The sequence below is a fragment of the Sciurus vulgaris genome (assembly GCF_902686455.1).
Source record: "Sciurus vulgaris genome assembly, contig: HiC_scaffold_174_arrow_ctg1, whole genome shotgun sequence".
NCBI lineage: Eukaryota > Metazoa > Chordata > Mammalia > Rodentia > Sciuridae > Sciurus > Sciurus vulgaris.
In genome coordinates, this window is record NW_027632879.1 from 598,222 (window position 1) to 615,065 (window position 16,844).

The following is a 16,844-nucleotide window of genomic DNA, read 5'->3' on the forward strand; positions in this document are numbered from 1 at the left end:
TGGCCACTTCACTTTTGAAGAAAAGAGAGCTTCTCACCCCTGAAGGGGAAAGCCAGGTGACCTATATCCCAGAAGGAGGGAAGTGGAACATCAAGGGTCAGGGCTGACATTCTTACTCACCATGCCCAGATCACTAAGGTGCAGTAGAGAGCCACCTGCAGAGAGAAGCAGCCTCCAAGAGGCTGCCCAGGCTCCTGGGACTCGAGCTAAAAAACTCTGCTGGTTGAGAAGGTTCTCCAGCCCCTGCACTGGATGTCAGGAAGCCCCTGTGACTCAACAGTTTCCCACCTCCACCTTCCAAGCATACTTCAGGAAGATTCTCCACCCTGGAATTGACTTCCCAAACTGTGCCCTGGCCCCAGCACACACCTTGACCAAAGAGACACACAGTGGTAGCTTCTGATGGTCTCTAGCCCTTTCAGACCTCTGAAAACCTTACCTTCTTTGATATTCAGGACATTCAGGTGAGCCCTCCTCAATAAGCAGGGGACTCAGGGACTCATTAGCAGCTGCTTAAATGCCAAAGGTGACGAATCTCTGCAGAACCATGACAGCAAAGTCTTCCTTTCTCCTCTCCCTGTCTTTTCTAAGGACAGCAAGCCAAGAGCCGGGCCTTGGACTGCCCCTTCCTCAATTCCCAAGTTCACAAGGCTTGTTCCTGTCCATCTCTGAATAGCCCACCCCATATTCATGCTCCCATCCTATAGGTGAGCAATCTGAGGCTCTAGGATACAGGGAAACTACCCATGGTCAAAGCTGAGGGGTGTGGAGTTGCCAGTTGGTGCTTCACGGAGGGGAGCTTCTTGTTCTACAGGTGATGATGAAGGGTTCCAGAGAGGAGAAGCCCAGTTGGGCTAGAACTGGCATCTCCTGGTCATAAGTTTCCTGTCGCATGGCCAGGACCACCCATTCTGAGCCTGTTGGTTCGAGGAGTACCAAGGCCTTCTGCTGGGACACCAACTGGCAGAACTTCCAGGGTCCTGAGTTGTGGCTGGACCCTCGAAGCCATCTGAGATGCATGCTGATGTGGTCCTATCAGACTGAGCCCAGGAAAGGGGTGCCTAATGGGGGAAGTGGGGAGGCCAGAGCACATGGCCATGGGACCCCAGGTGAGGAGCACATGGACCCTGACAGATGCCCCAGTGCCTTCGGTTACTCAAGGTCATGGCTGCAAGAGGCTGCAAGAGCAACCCCCAATAACAGTAAGGAGGACCCAAATCAGCAAAGGGACCCCAAAGACCATCCAAGATGCATCATACACAGACACCAGCATTGTCCCTGGCTGTGGGCATCAGGTGTAAGGGTCCCAAATGCTCCTGGCTTCCTGGTGAGGGCCTGCCTGGGCTGGTCCCCACCCGTCCCATTTCTCTCCATGTGGTGTTGGCACTGGGGAAATAGCATGTTCCAACCAGGTGCCAGCTGCTCATGGAATTGTTGGGAAATGCCAAAGCTCTGGTGGCATGGAGCTGGCAGGGATGTGGGGAGGTGGGCAGAAACTTGGCTTCTCTCTGTGCTAGGAGGTGGGGAGCCCTCCAATCCATTAACAGTTGCCAGGCAACCCAGAGAGAGTCCCTGGGGTCATCCTCTCCACATGCACAACCCCCCATGGTGAGACTGGGCTCACAGAGGTGTGATGGTGACCACCCAGTGTCTGCACAAGTGTCCTCAAGCACACACAGGATAGCTGGACACCATTGCCAGGAGACCAGCCAGGCAGGTGGGCACATGCCTGCCCTTCACCCCAGATGACCAAGAGATCCATGAGGCCCCTGGGTCTCCCTGGGATCCTCACTGTTCAGCCTCCACAGGCCTAATGGGAGGATGCATGCTCCTTGCCACACACACACAGGCACACACATGCATTCATGCAGGGACATAGGCTGACGCTCACACGCACGAGCTTGTGCACAACGGGACACACACCAGCACTGTGTGCGAGATGCACACTCAACCTCATGTCCCATCACCTGAGCATGCCTGGGTGCTGTTGGGCTCTCCTCCTATGGTGCACTCAGTTCCCGCCTGCCGCATGTGCTGATGGATGGATGCACCCCCACCTCGTGCCCAAACTCCATTCACTCCTTCCCAGGCAGCTCTGTTGGGACCTGAGGGTCTCAGAACCCCTGGGTGGTGGGAGGGGCTCAGGGAAGGACCCGCTGTGGAGGCTGAGTTGGGGGGCGAGACCCCTTCCTTGTAGGGCTGGGGAGCAGATCAAGGGTCCAGTGCAGCCGCAGGGAGCCTGGCACCAGCCCCACTCCCTGAGCACTGGCAGGGTTCACAGGGAGCCAGAGCCGGTTAAGAGCAGGCCAGCATTGCTGGTGTCCAGCCCGTTGGGCTTTCTGGTTAAGTGAGGGTCATTCACCCAGCTGTGGGCCACCTGCCCCAGTGTCCTGCCTGACACACTCCCTGAGCCTCAGAAATGGGCTTCCCCGGAGCAGCCACAGGACGGGAGGCTGCCCAGGGTTCCCCACAGTGTCTGAGTCTGATGCCTCCTTGTTTGGGGACTGGAGGACAGACAGTCCAGCCTTCCAACTGCCAAGACACAAGGCCATCAGAGGCAGCTCAGCATTCTCCTGGATATTTCCATGACTGCAGGTGCGAGGCTCCTTGAATGGACTGGCCCCTGCTTTCCATCTGTGTGGGGAAACTGAGGCCTGGAGGGAGCTCACGGGAGGTCACTGCTGGTGGCTCTCACACCAGCCTGGGGCCAGAGTCAGGGAACGTGAAGATGGTGTCACCATAGCATGCTCCAGAAATTAGCCATTTAACCAAAATCAGCTGTCCCTGATTTGATTTGGCACCACAGTGAAGGACTTCCAGCTGCCAGGCGTCAGGTGGTAGAAATAATCACTCGGATGTCTTTGGTGGCTAAAATTTAAAAGCATCATTGGTAAACACCCACAACCTTCTCAGGGAGTCATTTCATATTCTTTTCTCTGAACATGTAGACATCTGTGTGTGTGCTAAAGAGTGTCCAATTGTACCCTATGGACAACCCAGGTCCTTACAGGTGGAGGCAACCAGCTTCTGCAGTTGGCTTTGCTTTTTCCACAGGCTGACATGTGTTTCTGAGATAAGCCTCAGTAAGGTTTGGCAAACAGTGGCTCCTTAGGTTCCTCTAAGTCATGCTTCTGTCCCCTGTGAAATGAGTCTCCATGAACTTTGCAGAGTCTTCAAGAGAATGGGACCAGCTGATGTTTCCAAACTGCTCAACAGCCGGGTGCAGGGGTGCCCACCTGAAATCCCAGGGCTCTGGAGGCTGAGGCAGGAGGATCATGGGTTTGAGGCCAGACTCAACAACTTAGCAATACCCTAAGCAACTTAGTGAGACCCTGTTTCCCATTAAAAAGGGGGGACTGGAGATGTGGCTCAGTGGTTAAGTGCCCCTGGGTATCAAAAATAAAATGTGCTCATCAGAGTGAACAGCACATAATAGGAACTTAATGATTGGCACCTATTCTTGTGCTTGTGATCGAGATCCACACAATGTCAACAGTGTCCTTTGTTTTAGGTGGCAGCTGCTCTGGGAAGGTAAGTTCAACTCAAGATCTGAGAAGCAACTGAGCCTAATTTTAAATGTGCATGATATAAATTTGACAGGAGTCACTTCTTATTTTTATTTGTCTTTATTTCATAAATGTATATATATATTCCTCATAGAAAGAGTTAGAAAGGGTTGAGCCAAAAGATAGAAAGAAAATTTACCTCTAATCCTATGGGATCTGAGTTCTCTGAAATAGAACCGACAGGCTGTGTGGATATGTGTGCATATTAAGAGATTTATTTTTAAGGAGTTGGTTTACATATTGTAGGAGCTGGCAAGTCTGAGTTGGTAGGCCAGACCAGAAGCATGGAAACACAGGCAGGGGTGCATTCCTCCCTAGGAAACTTCAGCTTCTCTCCTTAAGGCCTTCAACTGATTAGACAATGTCCACCTATATCATCAAGGGTAATTTCCTTTACCAAATAGTTGTAGATACACAATTACACAATACACATATACACAATGTCTTCACATATATACATATCTTCACATATACACAAATATTCATGGCAACATCTAGACTTGGACCAAACAACTGGGCACCTTGGGCTAGCCAAATCAACATAGAAAAGTCACCCATCAGACCTACTTGCCAGAAACATCATCATGAGATTTCTATTGATAGGCTTTTGTTTTTCTTTACAAAATTGAAACTTTAGGTGAAAATTTATATTCTTGGTTTTTATTTAATGTTGTATATCAAACACATCTTCATCTGATAACAATAACCTTTAACAGGGATTGAGGTTGTGACTCAGTGGTAGAGCACTTGCCTAGCATGTATGAGGCCCGGGGTTCCATCCTCAGCACATGTAAATAAATAAATAAATAAATAAATAAATAAATAAATAAATAAAGGCCCATCCACAACTAAAAAAAAATTTTTTAATTTAATAAAAAGCTCAATATCATTACTTTCAATGAAGGCATAGAATTCCACTGTTGGTGTCCTTACCTAATCTATTTGTCTAATCCCTCACTGTTGCACACCTCTGTTGTTTCCCATCTTTCACTTGTTCATTTAGAAAATGAGCAACTTTACTGATGTCTCTGTGCACAGCTCAGGGAACACCCTCACAGTCTCCAGCTGCACAAACCCAGGTCCCCCTAAGTACTGTGACTGCTGGGGATGAAGCTCTCACTTGCCCCCTGCTATGGAAAGTAGCCACTGGACCCCCAGGGGCTGTGAAGGGGCCCCCTTCCCCAAGCAGTCAGCCCACAGCCAGGGGAAGGTCCCATGAGGGAAGCAGCACACGAAGCCAAGGCCAGCCTGCTTTTCCTGAAGGTGGGACAACTCTGGGGGCAGGTCTCCCTCCGGAGCTTCCTGTGGGTCTGGCGGGGCGGCCCCAAGCTGAGAGCACAGCTTCAATGAAACACTATGTTAGGTGCTGCATCCAGGGAACCTGGGCAAGGATGACGGCTCTGAATGTTTTCTAGGAGGCTACTTCTCTGGGGGAGATAGCAGTGGCTTCCACACTGCCCACGCTGCAGGATCGTGATGGGATCAGGAGAATCCTCCATGGACCATACGGCTTCCCCAAATGGGGCTTTGCAGCCATAAACCAGGAAGTGGCATGTCACAATGCTGCCGAAGGGAAGAGGATAAAGTGACCCAGGAGGAAATTCATCTTGGGACCTGGATTGTTGGCAAAGATGCAAGCCCCAAGAAGAACACTCCCTCGGTTATAGAGCACATTGACTCTGAACAAGCTTGTTCAAGAAAAAAAAAAAAAAAAAAAAAAAAAAAAAAAAAACCCACAATTGCTCTTTCTGTCTCTGTTTTGACTTGCTGTGTGATCTTGGGCAAGACTCTTGACCTCTCTGGGCCTCCACTTCCAAGAGCTTCCTCTAGAAGGTGTTTCCCCCAAGGAGATCTGACTCCTTCTCAATATGACTCTGCTTTTTCCTTCCTGTTCTTCAGCTGGAATCGCGGTATTCCGAGGATGCTTCCACAGATGTGAGAACCTCTCCCTGGCCTTGCTTGTGACAGCTGCCCTGCCCAACATGCCTGTGGACAAGCGTGTGGATCTCTGCACAGAGAAGGTGAGGCAGGGTCCCTCCCGCACACAGCACTGAGGGTGGGGAGAGAGCGTGCAGCAGAGCTGCGGGAACTGACACAGGGCTGTGAAGCAGCGGCCCAGGTGGGATGGGCGAGGTCACAGACTGTGGGAGGGGCTGTGGTCGTTTGATGGGGACCTGAAGGGGTGGGTTTCCCTCCCTCTGAGGGAAGGCTCAGGAAGGTGGTGACATTCGAACGGGGCTTAGGAGCGTGAGCAGGAGGTTTACAGGCCAGGACGAGGACAACCCATCAGGGACAGTCCCCATCACCGCAGGTGTACACACAGAGGCAGCTGGAGATGTCCAGAACCCTGGGCACATGACAGTGGTGCCCACGGATCCCTTTCTTGGCCAAAGATCCTGGGAACCCTCCCTTCCCAGCCAGACAGTGGCCAGATCAGGGAGGAAGCTGGACCTTGAACTTCCCAGGTCCCCCTGGTCCCAGCACAGAGCTGGATGCAGAGCTGGCACCTGAGGAGCCTGTGGAGTCCATTATGCGGCCTCTCCTGGGCTCAGAACACCCAACTCCTGGCTGCCCAGCCTTGCCATCCTGACTCCTCGCTTCTTGGGCTCCTGATCCAGGAGCATCTCTCCTGAAGGCCCACAGTCTGCAGCTCAGAGTGTCCTGTCCTCCCTGTGGCCTTCGTGGGGCCTGCAGTTCACTTCCCACCCAAGCTGTAGGTTTGGAGTACTCACTCCCATTTCCCAGAAGAGAAAACCAAGACTCGGCTGGCGAAGGCCCCCCTCAGGCTCACGGCACATGTGAGCAGGGCAGCTGGGGTGGATGCTGGGGGCCACTCCAAACGCATAGGCCTAGCTCCTCAGCTTCCCTGGGCCCTACAGGTGGCAGACCAATGTGGCGAGGTCACATTGGCCCATCAGCCTTCCCAGTGACTGGAAGGAAGTGCTGGAGATGGGTGGATAGGAAGCCCCCCTGCGAACCTCCCCCTTCCTGTTTCCTCAGCTCTCCACAGGGGCCCCAGGGGTGCCACTGAGGACATTAGGGGGCAGGGAGATAGAGCTGCCCATGCCCGAGGTGGAGAGTCTGAGATTTAGGGTGACCGAGGGGACCCCCTGCATGTCAGTGTCTCTGTCTCCACTCTCCAGCCAGGGACTACCAGTACCATTTGACATCTGGCAGAGAGAAGCCACACCTGGTGACGCAGCTCTCTGGGTGTGACTTGGGTCTGAAACCAGATTATTCCTGGATTTGGGGCAACCCAGGACAAGGCAGGGCTACAGGTCTGGTCCAGAAGCAGGTTGGACAGGGACAAATAAAGCAATCAGGGGCAGCTCTGTCCACGCAGGGCAGAGCACACAAGGTCAGGCTTCCTTCTGGATGAGAAGAACCAACTCCCACAGCTGTCCCCCAAACGTGGGCTGCGTGTCACCATCAGATGGAGGGGCACTAACTGTGGCGTGCTGCCTGACAGAGACATTTCTTTTCCAGTTCTTTCAAGTCCTCCAAGAGAAGACTTCGTCTCAATGCCGAAGTGTCTTTAATACGTCCCTCAACTGATCTCTCTTTTGCAGGAAAAATGCAGCTGACCCCAGGTTCAGAGTCTTGGCAGGTGAGAGTGTCTAGGTACCATTTAATTATAGTCATTCCTCAGTATCCACAGGACAGGGGCCCCAGGTGTCCTGTAGATGCCTGCATCCTCAGAGGCTGGAGTTCCTTATGTAAAACGGTGGAGTTTCTGCAGAGAGCTTCACACATCTTGCCATATGCATTAACTCATTTCTAGCTGGGCGCAATGGTGCATGCCTGTCATCCCAGCAGCGAGGGAGGCTGAGGCAGGAGGATTGCAAGTTGGAGGCCAACCTCAGTCACTTAGTGAGGATCTAAACAACTTAGCAAGGCTCTGTGTCAAGATAAAAAGTAAAAAAAAAAAAAAAAAGAGCTGGGGATGTGCTCAGTGGTTAAGCATCCCTGGGTTCAATCCCTAGTACCAAAAAACAAAACAAAACAAAACAAAATCTTCACCTCTTGATAACTTACAATCCTAACACAGTGCCAAGGTATATAAATAATTTCTATACTCTAAGGAATAAAGACAAAGAAAAAATCTGTGTGCACATTATCAATATATGTGCAATTTTTCCCTGAATATTCTCAATCCAGATTGGCTGAATCTGCGGACCAGGAACACTGGGCACAGAGTCTGGCAGTACCTTGCTGTTTCTATAGGACTGAGTGATTGTATTTAGTTTTTGGAAATATGTGCGACTTCTCCGTGAGTACTTCCTATAGGAGTGATCAAGCTCCCTTCAAATTTTAAGTTTCAAACCTTGAGTTGATGAAAGGAATCAAATAACAATCCAAGGTACCCAGATGGGCAGGATCACAGGGATCACTTGCACGTGTGGCCCGGGAACCCTGGAGCCCAGAGAGGCCCTGGGCCCAGGTGGAGGGGTGCAGATCTGCCCCAGGTTCAGAGTCAGGACATCCCAGGCTCGGTGATGCACCTGCTCCTCCTCCCCACCATCCCCAGGAGTACTTGCTGGCTGCCCTCGCAGGCACCGCCTGCCACTGCGGCTTCCCCACCACGCGGTTCCCTTTCCATGAGAGGGAGGAGGAGCAGCTGTGCATGCAGAAGTGCAGCGCCAAGGAGATGGAGAGCTGCAGGACTCCTAGACACTTTGTTGTGAACCAGACGCAGGTCCAAGTAGAGCCCGCACGCTCAGAGCCTGTGCGATGCCTGTGCTCCTGGCCATTCCCTCCAGAGGAGCTGCAGCTGGAGAGACCATGCAGGCCACAGGGCAGGGGTCAGGGGCAGGGGCAGGGGGAAGGGGGCAGAGGGAGGGGAAGGAGGCAGGGGAAGGAACAGGGGGCAAGGCTGGTGGACTTGGCAAGCCTGGGGTTCCTGCATAGGGGATAGAGGAATGCCCAAGCAGGAGGTTCTAAAGACCCCACCTCTGTCCCTCCTAGGGCCCTACCTCTGTCCCTCATCACCAAGGATCTTTGGTGGCTCTCCTCTGAGCATAGAAGCATCAAGACAGTAGAAAGAGGCCAGGCATTCAGAGCTGGACTCTGCTGAGTGACTTTCTTAACCCAGTCACCCAGCTCAGGTGGCGCACTTGGGTTAAATATGGACACAGTGACTCACTAGAAAAAGGAGGCTGCTCATGGACACGCTGGCACCTCCGATGGCTATTGCAGGTTCTTGTGGCACTGTGGCTGTTTGAGAACAGAAAGAATTCTGTGACCTGATCCTAAGCTGTGGGCCCTTCTTTAAGTGGCCAGATCACGAGGTCAGAGGACCTAGAAAGTCAGGGTTGCTGGGTGTGGGGAATGAGAAGGTGTGGGCTGGAGAGGCAAGTGTGGGCTTCTGAAGGAATCAGTATGTTCTAGTGAAATGGGGAGAGTTTACAGTTGGGTTACAATTCACACACACCAAGTCACCCCTCTCAGGGTTCCATGGGATGACCCGGGGCAATCGTGGATAGTCATGAGACAATCGCAGTGAAGATGCACAGCATCCATCACCCAAAGCTGCCTCCTTGGGTTCCTCACAGCCAGTCCTTCCCACCCTCAGTCCTGAGTGCCTGCGACTCTGCTTCCTGGCCCTGTTCTGCCCCTTCAGCTGCTGTGACCTGCATCCACATCTGCAATGCTGAATGTGTCCGTTGTTCACCATCGATGGATGGATAGGCACTTGTGGTCTTTCTGGTTCATTTACATACAAGTATGTATGGCCGTATGTTGGGTCAGATCTTGATCAGAGGAGTGATATTGATTTACATCTTCATTTTTAAAATTTTGATACAATTTCCAAATATGTAAAAGTTGCCAAAATAGAATACAGAACTCCCATGGACACTTTAAGAGGACCCAAGTGTTCACATTCCTGAACTGAGACAATGGAGGACCACAGGGCCACCCACCACATGCTGTGCTCAGGAAAGCACATGCCTGGCTTCTCAGCACCTCCTTTCTAGGCGCTTCTCCATCTGGCAGATGTTCTGCTCGGTGGAATCCCCCCACCCCACAACACTTCTGGGGCTTCCTCTAGAATCACTTCTAAGGCCACCAGAGTCTGGAATCTGGAGCTTTCTCCCAGTGAGTCATTTTTCTCATTTATGTTTGCTTTTCAATCTCCAGAAATACTGCCTGAGGTTGACCCCATCATGAACAAAGAAACATGCCTTAGGTCCCAGGTGCATGGGTGTGGCTGGGCATCCCTGGACCATCTGGCCACATTCCCAATGAGCTGTTTTTCCCCTCAGAGTCTGCGTGGGCTCCTGTGTAGCCCCTACCTGGCTGCCTTTCCATCGCTGAGCTCATCACAAAACAGAGCTCTGTGAAAAGGAAATCACAAAGGAACCAAGGTCCCTGTCAGGCAGAGTCCCACCAATGCAGTGCATGACATGAATCTGCCTGTGCAGAAAGGTCTGCATCCCCGACCCCCTCGCATATCCTCACACTTGTCCCTCTTTGCATCCAGAAGGTGACTCCTCACATGACACTGCTTCCCATCAGCCCCAGAGGCTGGAGCTATGGGTCATAGTTTATCATGGTCCTGGCCAGGACTAATCGGCAAGGCTGGTTTGCTCCCTGCAGCATGGTGGGTGAGTCCCAGGATGGAACCTCATTCAGGAAAGCATATTCCATTCCTGGCTTTTCTGCCCCATGGCCCTGTGACGGTGGCCAAACCATTCTGTCTCCAGGAATAGGACCGGGTCCATGACCACGTTCACCTTTATCCACCTTAAAAGCCACAGCACAAATCATTGAGAACATTTGTGAATGAGCAGAGGGAGAAGAACATACACCCCACAGCCTGATGAGGCAGGAAGACCCTTCAGCCCATCAGTTGCCCCTGGGTCTTGTTCTGTTCCTCCTTCCTTCTGCTTAAATACTTTTAAGGGATGGCCTAGCACTGATCTCTTCATTGCTGTCCCTACACCCTCTCCAGTTTCCCTTTGGTTCTCTCTGCTTCCTGGCATTCTCTGTGGGGACCCATGTTTCTTCCCACCCACCACAGGACTTTTGCACCTGCCATTGTTCCCTCTGACCCTCCTCTCTCGAACTAGTAAATTCCTCTTCCTCCTTCAATTCTCAGCTTAAGCATTTCTTCCCCAGGAGGCATTTTCAGATGCCACTTGACTGGGTCTGATTTTGTCTGGATGGACAGGTCCAGGCCGCAGGTTGAGGCCTTATCTCCTATGTGTGCCACACCATCTGTGAGCAATGCCTCCTCTACCCTCATGCACAGAACAGAGGAGCACAGAAGCCTGACCAGGAGTGTGTGGTGCATCTTGAGACTTGGGTGGAGATTCACTCTGTCCTGGTTCCACTGGCCAAAAAGTCACAGGGCCACAACACCCAACCTCAGAGTAGGGGTTGAGCAGGCCCTGCTGGTCAGTGCCCTCCCAGGTCCCTGTCCTAGCACCTGGGTGTTAATGCTCCTCCTTTGTGGAACTAACTGTGCTGTGAGTTTATGCTCATATCACTGCCTGAATAACGTGATCCTCAAAAACTAAGCTCCGAGGTATTTTTGCAAATTATCGGTTTATCCCCAGCTGTGAGCGCAGAGCCTGGCACATAGTAGGTGCTCAACGATTACAGGCGGGGATGGCTGAGCAAGGGAGTGGGCAGATGGGGAGGGGTGTCAGAAGTGGGGGGGTGGACTCCTGGCCCTGGCTCACCTTCCCTGTTCCCTAATCTCTGGTTGCCGCCAAGGCTTCAAGGGCGAGTGGGAACACTGGCTCAGCGGGAGGACCATCTGTGTCAAGACGCAGGAGAGTGGCCGGAAGGAGATCGAGGCCTTTGACGTCAACTTCCTGCTCTCTGCAATCCCTACGAGGCCCTGATGGCAAGTTCAACTGCAAGTACGGAGGTCACATTGGCCTTTCAACCCTCACGCACTGAAAGGGCAAAGGTATGACCTGGGAGCAGAGCAGAGGGCCCAGGTGCAGGGGTCAGGGCGAGGGTGCAGGGCCTGGTGGGGCCTCCCGTGCATGGATTCCAGGAAGTCGCTCCTGAGGGGTCATGTTGCAGTCCCTGCACAGGGTGGAGCTTCTCCAGGGCCCACTGACCACCACACCCACAAGCATCAGCCGCTGGACCCCGGCTGTTACCTGGCTGCAAGACCCCCAGGACTCAAGTCCCAGCACTGATTTTTAGAACTCTTCTGAGCTACATGAACTTAGACTGGGCCTCTGCAGAAGGGGTGAGAAGACCACAGGGCAGGAGAGCCTCTGGAAGTCATTTGACATCAAGGCAAGTTGAAGAGCCCTATCCTGGGAATCCAGAGACACGAATCCTGCCCCAGGCCAGGAGCTCTTAAGAGCCCAGGTTCAGAGCATCATTTCATGAATCCTCCTAACCATCCTGGGTTGGGAGACTCAGAGAGGTTAAATGACTGTCCTCAGGTCACACAGCTGGGAAGCAACAGGGTTGACCCCCAAGATTATCTATCAGAGAGCTGTGTGTGGATAAGCATCTCAGCACAGAGAGCAGCCCAGGCTGGTGGCCAGAGCTTGGAAGTCAGACCCAACTTCTGCCATCTGTGTGTCTCTAACACCTCTGGGTCTTAAAGTCCCATAGTGCTGACCTGATGACCTCTGTCACCATGGTCACCACTACTGAGCCTTATTGATAAGGGTTAACTTCCTAAACTCCTACATAATTCTCCCCATTTTATAGCTGAGATAACCCAAGTTCAGAGAAGTCAAGGAGCTTTTCCAGTAAGACAGGGAATAGGGAGCCACTGTTCAGGGAGTTCAAAGTCACTGTTGTGCCTGATGATTAGGTTCCCGAGAGCTTCTGTGCAACAGGTGCCTGTAACCAACAAGAAGGTGTTCTGTCCTTAAGTTTTGTCAGGAGGGCACATCGCAGGTGGAATGTTCGTAGCACAAGCACGCGTGCGCACACACACACACACACACACACACACAGAGAAAAGACACAAGGAGACACAGAGGAGGTGAGAGAAATGTTTTTGACCTTCATTTTAGTGAGAGTAGCACCACTGTATACACAAACCCCAACTTGCCAAATTGCAGATATTAAATCACATGCAGAGTTTTGCATACCAGTGATATCTCAGTCAAGATGAGGCAGGAAAAGGAGCTTTTCCATGAAATGGCCAAGCTGGAATCTAAATCCAAGGACTCTTGCTCCTGAGCTCAGTCTCTTAGGGGCCCCGCACTGTGATCATGGATACAGATGGCTGTCAATTCATGACAGTTCAACTTAATGCAGGTTTGACTTATGATGGTCCCAGAGCATCTCCAGGCATCCATTCTGGTATTCAGTGCATCACTAGTGAGTCCACACTGCATTCTATGTAGGCTTCATGTCAGATGGTTTGGCCTGATTGAGGAGTGTGTTCTGAGCTGGGAGATTTGGTGTGTCAGGGGACCACAGTTGTTTATGTGTGATATTTTCCATTTGTAATGGCTTGATCAGGGCACCTGTCAATGAGCTTTTTTTTTTTTTTTTTTTTTTTTTTTTTTTTTGTGGTGCTGGGCATTGAACCCAGGTCTTGTGCTTGCAAGGGAAGCACTCTACCAACTGAGCTATCTCCCTAGTCCATGTCATTGAGCTCTTGGTGGCCGCGAGCCACCTGGTCCAGAGCCATGGACACACAGCAGCAGGTTTTCTGTGAATGGGAGCTGATGTGAACTGTCCCAGGTCCAGCCACCAGACCACAAAGCCCCAGTCCCTCCGCAGAGAAGAGCTCCGCGTTGATCTCCTCATGTGAAACCTTGGCCTTGCCTGACCAGTTGTGCCCCTGGGTTCTCAGCTCACTCAGGGGCTGGTGTGTCCCTCTCCCAGCCTGAATCTTTCTCCCAGGAAGTGGGGGGAAGCTAGGACCGTGTGACATGCACTCGTTTATTCCCAGGACTAAAGAGGCCTCTGCATTATTTAACTGTGTAACAATTGGAAGTGAGACTAGTCAGAGGGTGACTGCAGTGGCTGGGGGTGCATGTGGCAGTAAGCAGGTCCCAGGGGCATGGACCCTGCTTGCTAGAGCTGGAGCAGACTTGGGAGACCTCCAAAGCCTGGTCCTCAGTCTGGGCTGCACATCAGAAGCCCCAGAGGAGCCTGGGAAAATCCCAGGGCTCAGCTGCAGCCCTGAGCATCAACAGGGTGGAGCGGGGTCCTCTCTGTTTCAAAGCCCCTCAGTTCCTTCCAAAGGGCAGGCAGGACCCAGAGCCCTGGGTTCCCTATTGATGAACCAAGGCCCAGAGAGTTAGAGACTGCCAAGATCACTGGGACACATGGGGGCAGGACTGGCTCGAGAAGCTGGGTCTCCTGCAACTCTGACCTCCCTCACTCCGAGGGGAAGGGAGGGGACCAAGCAGGGAAGCCCATGGGCCCTGAGCATCTGCAGTCTATTTAAACCCGCCAGGAACCAGTTGAAGGGAGACAGGCTACCCATCACCCAGGTGGGCCAAGTCACCTGGCTAAAGCCCCAGGCACTGAGGGACCTCAAGTGCAGGTCTTGCCCACTGGGCATCACTCCCCCCAGGGAAGCATTCAGATCACCCCCTCTCCTGGCCACACCCACCAGCTCAGCTTCAGACCAGGCCCCTAATTCCCGGGAGCCACCTTGAAAACACCTGGGACCTTTAAATCACTGCTAAGGAAGGAATCAGGCAGGCCGAACCAAGAGGCTGTGGGTGGGTGGCAGTCTGCCACACCAATCTCACATGAGCCTGGGGTCCCACATCAGTCTAGAAAGAGGGCTTCTCCCAATATCCCCTCACAGGCCCATCCCAGGTCTTCAAGTAAAGACCCTCCCCACAGACAGAGCTCCCAGGCCCCACCAGGTGGGTGCCTCTTCTGCCCTCCCTCTCCACTTGAGTTTGAGACCCTTGCTTTCATGGATTCCCCACTCCCGCCCCACCAGCAGCAGCATGGCCAGGGAGCTTGTTAGATACGCAAATTCTCAGGCTGGGCCCAAACTCTACTGAATCTGAAATTCTGGGAGTGGGCCAGGCCCTCTGCAGCTTGGCTAGACCTCCAGGAGTTCCTGCTGCAAACTCAGGTTTAGAAACCACTCCTACTCAGTGTGACCACAGATCAACAGCACAGACATTAAATTTACAGACAAGACTTAGGCAGGGCCCAGCCTCCTCTTCCTGGAACCGAATCTGCATTTCAACAGGTTTTCCAAGGTACTTGGAGCTCAGTTGAATGTTTGAGAATTGCCACTTTAGGATGTGCTTGGTGTCCAACAGGAGGGTTGCCCCTCAAAAGCAGAGGCCACCCAGCTGTTGTGCAGGCCCATCCTCCCTTACTCTTGCCCCCCTCCCAATTATAGCTGGATTGAGGCTCCCACAGGCCCCTTTGGTTCCACCACGTTAATTTTACAACCTCCCTGGAGTGAGTCTAAAGTGAAGTTCGATGTGATATGATTACACAAGGTGAGTTGTCCTGGATCTGTTTAATGAGACAGAGACTGTGGTTAATGGTTCTGTGGGGAACTAAGTAGAGGGAAGCCATCCATCAGGGCCTGGTTCCTCCCGTGGACAAGACGATGGAGGAGAGACTGGCCAGGCGTACTACCTCGGTGGCGGTGGAACTGGCACTAGTTGTGGGGTGTCCAGTGGCTTAGTGATCCTTTATTACCAGATGTGCAGGTAGCCACCAATCACCAGGAATCCTGAGTTAATTGAGGATTTTTGTTTTTAATTTTTGTTCTTTCTTCCAGTGAAGTCATTTAGGAGCTTTGCCACAGCAGGGGGACAGAGGGCCCGCATCTGTGGCAGAAACAGCTTGGGTTGCAGCTGAGCTTTTGGAGGGAGGCTCAGACCAACATGGTGGGGCATTTTGAGTGTCTCCAGAGATGCTGGGGGGCCTACCTCCTGAGCCCCAGATGTTGTGCTGGGTCTTTGCCAATCTGTCTGCACAGCAGCTGTGGGAGGTAGGTCTATGCTGGACTGCTGATTGGCATATGGGTAAACTGACCCTCAAGGAGGTGCGATAATGTCCTAGATGAATGACTCTGAGCAAGTTACTTAACCTCTCTGTGCCTCAGTGTCCAATCAAGTGATGATGACAACCCCATAAGGTTGTCAGGATTAAGTGGAATTGAGAGTTATATTAATATAGCTATTAAAATATAAATATAACTACATACCCATAATACATAATTGACATGTTAATATAAATTCTAGACAATATATCCATGTATTTGATTATATATTATAGATACATTATTTACATGTAATACATGGTTATTTGTATATTACATATATCACATATTATTACATAAATTTATATATTTACATATGCATTATAGTTATACATAAGGGGTAAGTAATATATTTAATGTGATAATATAAATATGCATGTAACAATACATATAATATATATACACTATATGCAATATATAAATAATATATGCATATATTAATAATATTAATAATAATATATGCATATAATATATGCAATATACAAATTTTATATTTATGTATTGATCTCATATGATTTGCAGTGCACATAATTTACGTATTTCCTATGTTCATATGTGTAGTATAATGTGCATGATCTATATTTATATGATTGCATATTTCTGTGTCCTGTGTTACCCATATCTTTCTATGCTGTAGTTACACAGATTCATACACAGGGCTGTGCCTGGCACGTGGTAAGCACTGAGGGGTGCTACCATCCTCAGCGAGGAGCGAAGGAGGCGGTGCCAGGTGTAGGCAGTGGAGCAGGGGAGAGATTGGAGGGCAGCTGTGGTGCTGCTCCATGCCAGGTCAAGGGCGGCTCCGCCCCAGGCCCTGCCTGACCACTGGCTCCTCCTCTCCGCAGAGTGGCCGGAGCTCATGCCCAACTATGCCCCCTGGTGGGCCACCCACGCGCTGAACTGGCTCCAGTTCAGCAAGAATGTGCTGGCGGTGCACTTCAAGGACCTGCAGCAGGACCCGCTCCTGTGGCTGGGCTGCATGGTCCACCTGCTGGGCGTGGCCATGCGTCAGGACCGGCTCCTGTGCATGGAGAGCCAGTAGGACAGCAACTTCAAGCGCTCCGATCTGCACAAGCTGGAGTACGACCCCTAAAGGGCCAACATGCAGGGCAGCATCTCGGCCTACATCCCAGACAGTGGTCGAGGCGCTCCAGAGGCACAACCTCACCGGAATCTCCGACGACTACTACCCCAGATGATGCGGCAGGCCAGGATGCCGACAGCCCCGGCCACCCCCGCTCAACCATCCTCTCTGGTTTGGGGACAGCCGGTGGCCGCGGCTTGCCCTCGGCGACTTTCCTGCATGGCTCGAG

The 16,844-nt window shown here is 51.8% G+C and overlaps 1 protein-coding gene across 1 annotated transcript in view; it reads left to right on the top strand.

The window, feature by feature from the left end:
- Window positions 1–16,573, top strand: part of LOC306652292 (sialate:O-sulfotransferase 2-like) — a gene marked incomplete at both ends in the record, with an annotated part of 32,080 nt that extends 15,507 nt beyond the window's left edge. The window contains 5 exons of the mRNA XM_079125270.1: window positions 5,466–5,587; window positions 8,095–8,368; window positions 11,286–11,409; window positions 14,878–14,939; window positions 16,377–16,573. Of these exons, the coding sequence (XP_078981396.1) occupies window positions 5,466–5,587; window positions 8,095–8,368; window positions 11,286–11,409; window positions 14,878–14,939; window positions 16,377–16,573 (779 nt within the window). The remainder of the gene's footprint in view (window positions 1–5,465; window positions 5,588–8,094; window positions 8,369–11,285; window positions 11,410–14,877; window positions 14,940–16,376) is intronic.
- Window positions 16,574–16,844: the final 271 nt, after the last annotated feature.